General features: G+C 35.0%; 1 protein-coding gene across 2 annotated transcripts; it reads left to right on the forward strand.

Moving 5' to 3' along the window:
- Positions 1 to 4,774: 4,774 nt before the first annotated feature.
- LOC112523334 (uncharacterized metal-dependent hydrolase YabD) lies at positions 4,775 to 6,455 on the forward strand. 2 transcript variants are annotated; one of them, XM_025132892.1, is made up of 2 exons: positions 4,775 to 4,851; positions 5,251 to 6,455. In XM_025132892.1, the coding sequence occupies exon 2, from the start codon at positions 5,303 to 5,305 to the stop codon at positions 6,158 to 6,160; it is 858 nt and encodes a 285-aa protein (XP_024988660.1). In that variant the 5' UTR covers positions 4,775 to 4,851; positions 5,251 to 5,302; the 3' UTR covers positions 6,161 to 6,455. The 2 variants fall into 2 exon arrangements, with proteins under 2 accessions (XP_024988660.1, XP_024988662.1); XM_025132894.1 differs by lacking the exon at positions 4,775 to 4,851 and adding an exon at positions 4,893 to 5,159.
- The last annotated feature ends 1,224 nt before the right edge of the window (positions 6,456 to 7,679 follow it).

Below are 7,679 nucleotides of genomic sequence, written 5' to 3' on the forward strand. Positions count from 1 at the left end.
CAGCGTTGGCAGAACTTCTCATGAGAATCTCTATGATCATTTGGGATGAAGCACCAATGGCACAAAAAATTTGTTTTAAAGCTTTGGACAGAAGTTTGTGAGATATATTTACAACAAGATTTCCCAATAGCAATGAAAAACCTTTTGGTGGACTTACTGTTGTTTGTGGTGGGGATTTTCGTCAAATTTTGCTCGTTGTTCCAAAAGGAACTAAAGGTGATATCATTGATGCTTCTCTCAGTTCATCCTACTTATGGCCATATTTCAATGTTCTTAAGCTTAACCAAAATATGAGGCTATATACTGGAGATATACCAGAATCTGAAGCTTGTAAAATAGATTCTTTTGAAAAGTGGTTGTTGCAGCTAGGAGATGTCTGTACGATGACATTCAAGGAGAATTAATCAAACTTCCATTTGATATCGCCCTAAACCAATGGGAGGACCCAATTCAATGCCTGATTCAAGTTGTGTATCCATTGTTGTTGGATAATTTTGACAACCCTGCATATTTGAAAGAAAGAGCGATATTGACACTAAAAAATGAAATGGTTCATGATTTGAACAACATAATTATGGACATGCTACCAGGAGAATGTGTCAACTACCTCAGTTCAGACAATGTGTGCAAAGCAAGTGTACAAACTAATGAAGAAGATCTTTTGTATCCATCAGAATTTTTACACAATTTAAAATTTAATGGTGTTCCAAACCATGACATTGAACTAAAAGAAGAAGCTCCAACAATGCTTCTTAGAAATCTAAATCAATCAGAGGGGTTATGCAATGGCACAAGATTGATTGTTACAAAATTGGTAAAATGGTCCATCAGAACATATATTATTTCTGGAACACATGTTGGCAAAAATGTCACGATTCCAAGAATAATCATGTCCCCAAATGAAACAAGATGGCCATTCAAGCTCAATAGGCGTCAGCTTCCTTTGGCAACATGCTTTGCCATGACAATAAATAAAAGTCAAGGACAATCACTACGCCATGTTGGCTTGTATCTCCCGAACCAAGTATTTACACATGGCCAACTGTATGTTGTTGTATCACGAGTTACATCACGTGAAGGGTTGGTCATACTAAATGCCGACAATGAGATTGAAGATCGAACCTTCATTAAAAATATTGTTTTCAAGGAAGTCTTCCGAACTATTTCTTCAACAATTCATGATCTTCAGGTATAACATCCTCAAGATTTATAGTAACTATCAAATATTGCTTAGCTATAACACTAACACAATATATAAACTAATACTATTCATTTAATGACTTTTTCTACAGGAAAAAGAGTTTGTCATCTAGCAACGTATTTTCAACCATGTCACAAGTTTATTGGATTGTTCATGGTAGAAAGTAATATGTTGCTCTCTCACCTAATAATATACCGAATTGACAATAATTATCTATACATTATACTTTTATTTCTCACATGCAACATATTGCACGACTATATTATTTTTATAATAAGACAATAAAAAGCATGAATGTTAGTTCTACATCTACCAAATGTGTTTTATACCATTTCATAATTTAATAGCGTGCTCATAACAAAATATGATCTCTAAACTTCTCATTTATTAATTCCTTAAATCACATATTCCATCACAACCTAAAATTCTTTCACACTACATATTCATTTTCCCTAAAAGAGTATATTGCAACTCTCTTTATGCTTACAAAACCAAACATTTGAACATACAATTCTAACATAATTATTGTGATACTTTTACCACTTTATATTTAATTCAAACTTCTAGATGTTTTTCTTCATTAAGTAACAACGACGTGCGAAGCACGGTAACATTTCCTTAGTTTACTTATAAAAATCATACTTAATACCAACAACTTGCTAATTTTAATCATTTAAAATAAATGTTTGTATTATCTTATTTGGTATTAATTAATTTATACCTGGACTAAAATTTTAAATATCATGGACTAAAAATTTCTACTAGGCCAACTGCTTCTGCTTTTGGACTTGGTTCAATTGCATTCGGTATACTGACAGGGACATGACAGAACAGGACAGGGATTTATGTCCCACGTTTGGCATGAATTTTATAGGGAACATACATGAACAAAGTGGAACAGGCATGTTCCACCTCTACCCCATGGAACAGGGTGGAACAAGGTGGAACAAACTTATATTTTACCAATAAAACTTAATTCTCTTCTAAAACATCAAATATGTCTCTCTTTTACATTTTATTCATTCTTTAAATTTTATTTATTGTATTTTATGTTTCTTAAACTTTCATTTACTGTCCTCAAAATATTATTTTTATACGGTTTCTTTATTTTTATTAATTTATGTAATTTATTATATACTAATATTAAAAAATAATGTAGAAAAGAGATAAAAATAAAAATAGAAAACCACATAAACTTTTTATTTGGTATCATTTTAATTGTTTTGACGAAAACTTCAAATGATATATTTTGTTATAAAAAATAATCATTCTATTATAATTTAATAAATTACATAAATTGTTTTCTTGATTTTATCACCGTCAAACATATTGCGTAAGGTTCATGCATGCAATTTGTTGTTTTCGATGAGTTTTGTGTGTTTTCCCTTGATCATAATAATAAATATTCGATTTTGATCTTACATGAGTGATTGTACAGGTGATAGGTGAATTCTTTTGTTTTCTGGGATCACTAGCCAAATTGTTTTCTTGATGCTTATATTTTATTTACTATTTGATATTTAATCTATTTTAATTGATTGTGCGCTTGTTGGTAGTAGTTTTTTTTTTCTTAGTATGGATTCTTGCTTCGATAATGAATTATTGATGCTTATATGATATTTACCTTTTTCATATATCATTAGTTGATTATGAAATCATGTATTTTTGCAAATGTATTTTTACAAGTAGTAGTGGTTTGATGTAAGTTATACTTTGCACACCGTATTTGTTAACATTTATATTGATTATTTAGTGAAAAAAACACTAAACAGCTCACTGGGGGTAAATTGGTCATTTTAACCAGTTATGTCCAGTCCTGTCATGTCTTACCAAACGCTGAACAACTGTTTTGTTTTGTCCTGTCATGTCTTGTCCTGTCCTGTCTGCGTACCAAACGCACCCTTAGAACCCTGTTTTGACAACCAGGTTTATATTCTATTTTATTTGAAGCTCCAATTCCGCTCCGTGTGGTAGGAGTGTTCGCAGTCCGGTTTGGATGGTTAACATCTCAGACGATAAACCAAACTTCAATGGCGGTTTATAAAATTTTCAAACCGAACGGTTTAACATCAAGTGCGCAGACCGGTCAAACCAGAACACGAAAACGCGGTCTGATCTGACTGGTTTATGTGGTTTGGGTCTTTAATGGGCTTTAAAAATTAAACTTTAAAAAACATATATAATTTAGAGTTTTAGATTAAATATTCATTTTAACAAAACAATATAGGAAATTTCTTAAAGTAAAAAAAAGAGCTCATAAAACATGACTTACAAATGTGAATTTGGAGACTAACAGACTTGGAGACCTGACGATGTGCGCCAATGACCGATCACTTGAATGGATTGAGTTTGGAATCGAATAGTTGAAGGAAAGAGTTGAATCACGGTTGATGTCTTGATGATGTACGTCGAAATCAAACAATGGATTTGGAAAGATCGATAGATAGATGGAGTTCTTGAGGGATTTTAAAATTCGGAGACCGTCAATGTCAAATTTGTCGATATGTTTACTGGTTTAGGGATTTTTAGGCGCCTATTCATTTGGATTTGATTAGGTTTTATGTTAGGTTTTATGTTAGGTTTAGGGATATATTTGGCCCATAGCCCATAAGTTAAAAAAATTGGGTTTGCTAATACTAAAGTATACATACGTGTGTGTGTATATATATATATATATATATATATATGTGTGTGTGTGTGTGTGTGTGTGTGTTTGACGGCCGGTTTGGTCCAAACCGTCCAAAAAAGGTTCCAGATCATAGACCAGACCGGGTCGTCCAGTTTTACTATCTTCCAAACCAGACCAAACCGTCTGATCGTTCAAACCGCTAAAAACGGTCTGGTTTGACTTGGTTCAGACGGTTTGAACGGTCCTACGGTTTTTTAAGGTAATACATTACCTTGGCTTTAATTATTTGTAGAAAATGGAAAGAAGATGGTCTTTGGAAGTAGAGATGGCCAAAAACCGGTCCCGGACCAGGCCGGTCCCAATCGGTCCTAACCTTTTTCATAACCGGCCATACCCGGTCCCGGCGTAACCGGTCCCGGTAGAAAATGATAGGACTGGTCAAGGTACTTCATAACCGGTTATGGGCCTCCGGTCTCGGTCCCGGTCCCGGTCCCAACCGGTCCTTGCATTAAAAAATAAGATTTTTTTTTAATTTTTTAATGATATATATTTTTAATACATTATAAAATTTACAATTTGGTCACTAAAATACACTTTAAAAATGCGTTTTAATATAATTAAAATTACGTTTTCTTATAAAAATATATTATAAAATTATTTAAAAATACATTTATTTACAAAATTAATTGAATTTTGGGGACGGGCCGGGTCAGTCCATAGTCGGTCCCATAACCGGTCCCGGTCCCGGTCCCACAAAACTACCAAAAACCAAGACCGGTTATGAGAACCGGTTCCGGTTTTCGGTCCCATAACCGGTCTTTACCGGTCCCGGGCCGATTTTTGGCGATCTCTATTTGGAAGGGTTAAATCGAGAAGAAAAAAAAAGGATGACTCACCTCATCATCTTGTTCCACAATCCTTCTTCTCATTTAAAACCTACTTTTGGGCCCTGTGTGTGGCTGGCTATTATCAAGCAGAAAGACAGCAAATGTTTGGGAATTTCTCATTTTAAAATCGCTAGGTATCATTTCTTCCTTATTTCTCCTTTGACTTGCACGTATTTCTTCCTTTTTTTCAAGTTTCGTAAAAGTTTGGTTTAGGAGATGGGTTTTTATGCACGTATGTATGTCTTCAATTTTTCTTTTGATTATGGCATGGAGTAATTTGGGTTAAAATGTTTATGGATTTGTTGAAGATTGGTCTTGTTAAGCTTCCATGGTGGTAATGGATTGTTCATGATATCAGATGTTCCATATTCTACTTACTGCCATATGGAGGGATTAGGGAATAGTTCATACATCATCACCCATAACTTCTTTGTATCTCGTGGTTTGTACAATATCATGAGATTGCTTGGATCATGATGTCTTAATTTTCCAATTAAGCCCTAATTTGTCATAAAACACTACTCGTGAAACAGGGGGGAAATCCATCATATAACGAGAACGTGCTGCCGTGTTTGATCTTAAGCCATGATAAAACTCTTTGATGCTCACTGTCATCTACAAGACCCCAAAATCTTTAACCACGCCCCCAAGCTTATCAAGACAGCTCTAGAGAATGGGATAGTTCATTTTGCCGTCAATGGGGTCTCCGAGAAAGACTGGCACTTGGTCAAGCAGATGAGCGACAACCATCCTTCTATAATCCCTTCCTTTGGGCTCCACCCATGGTTTATCATGGATCGGACCCCCTACTGGTTCAGTTCTTTAAGAAAGTTCTTGGATTCCACTCCTTCAGCTGCAGTAGGAGAGATTGGTTTGGACAAAGGGTCACATGGAAAGATGATTAGTTTCACAGATCAGGTTGAAACCTTCCGTTTGCAGCTTCAACTTGCCAAAGAGCTAAAAAGGCCAGCTTCTGTGCATTGTGTGCGTGCTTTCGGAGATCTTCTTGACATAATGAAATCAATTGGGCCATTTCCTCAAGGTGTAATCTTGCACTCGTACTTGGGTTCTGCCGAAATGGTTCCTGAATTTGCTAAGCTCGGGGCTTATTTTTCCTTTTCGGGGTTTCTTATGGCGATGAAAGAAAGCAAGGCAAAAAAAATGCTAAAAGCAGTGCCTTCTGATAGGATTTTACTGGAGACTGATGCACCAGATGCAGTACCTAAAGTGAACAATTCAGAATCCCTTTTTTTGGTCGACGTACAGGATTCAATTGCAAATGATGGACACCCGAAACAGATGCTTAATCATCCAGCCAATATCCAGTTCGTGCTTTCTTATGTTGCATCTTTACTTGATATGTCTAAAGAAGATGTTGCGGATTTAAGCTACAGAAATGCGGTGAGCTTGTTTTCTTACGAGGGCTCCAAATTACAAGGTTAGTTCAGTGTTTTACAAAATCTATAGCATGGAATTGTGCTTATGTTTTGGCCATCAGTAGGGCATCATGACATTGGCACGTCTTCTATCGAATTCTTCAAGTCGTATATGGTATACATCACTAGCTGTTGGTCTTTATGGATACCATCGCTCTACTTTTTGAGATAGAGGTTAGGTTTACATACATGTTACCCAGATCATACTGCCCTGGTTTGGTTTTTATTGTATATGTGGTAGATGGAATAATTGGTTTTTATTGTATATGTGTATAAATAATTGGTTGAAATTGTGGTTTGAATTTCGGATAAAAGATAGTGGATCAATTGAATCCGAACCAAAGAATAACCAATCATAATATCGAAACCGCTTTGATCCAATTATCCATTAGATTTGATCGGTTGGCAAAATCCAAGATCTCATTCTTTTGAAAACCCGACAACTTCATTCTTCAAGTCTTTCGTGCCTAACAACATAAGGGGTCACCTTTGTTTACGTGTGGAGGGGATTTAGTGGATACCATGAAGACGTCATACGCTTGATTCAACCTTTCTTCTCATATTTCGTCAATTAAGAAGGTAAAAGTTTTCAAGATACCCCTTTGTCTGGATTTTTGGGAGGTTATGGGTTTTTTGTATTGCTATCATGACTCGTGAGATCTCGACATAACCCGGCTATTACTAGAATTAGGGGCTTTTCTCTCCTCTCCGAAAATGAACCCATGTCTCGGTTTGTGTTCTCACACCCACACTAAAAATGTTGTTTTTATGCATAACATAGTTGATATATGAATTGCTTTGAGCATGGTAAAATAGTTTTAGAGCATGTAATTTAATTGAAAACATACATGCTATGCTGTTAATATCGCGATATATTATCGGATATCGCTCCTAGAGAAAATATCGGTCCATAAATATCGGTCAAAATATCGTCCCCGATATTATCGGCGATATTTTCCGATTTTTAGCGATATTTTGATGCAAATATCGGGCCGGTATATCGATTTTTTAGGGTTTAAATATTTGGGTTTTTGTTACTTCATGGGACTAGTTTTTTGGGCTTGGTAACTTAAATTAGGTCTGAAATTGATCTGCCTCCACAACGGTCTTCTTCTTTCTTTTATATTAGCTCGTTTTTGAACACTTTAGATGATGTGATGTTTTAATTTTGAAACTATATTTCTAAACTCTAATTAATGCATATTATATATATAATTCTAAGAAATATTATGTTAACCGCTATTTTGGACCGATATATCGAATATCGGTCCTGATCGATATTTTGTATTCTTACTGATGTAACAGTATAGCATACATGTAACACCCTCCTGGGTTTCATCCATGAAGACCTGCATCATTCGCTTTATAAATCCACTAGAAGGGTAGTCGTGGAATACAACGACTTGATTTCAATGTTTCATTTTTTTTTTTTTTTGATCCATGTCGATGTTATGATACGAATTTATGTGGTTTTAAGCAAACAATAATGTTTTTCTTAATAAAATTTAAATTTGAAGATACCATAA

This window comes from Cynara cardunculus (genome assembly GCF_001531365.2).
Source record: "Cynara cardunculus var. scolymus isolate 2C chromosome LG 12, CcrdV1, whole genome shotgun sequence".
Classification (NCBI taxonomy): Eukaryota; Viridiplantae; Streptophyta; class Magnoliopsida; order Asterales; family Asteraceae; genus Cynara; species Cynara cardunculus.

Bases quoted from the DNA above. Each gene is read 5' to 3' on its own strand.
- LOC112523334 (XM_025132892.1), top strand. From the start codon at position 5,303: ATGATAAAACTCTTTGATGCTCACTGTCATCTACAAGACCCCAAAATC.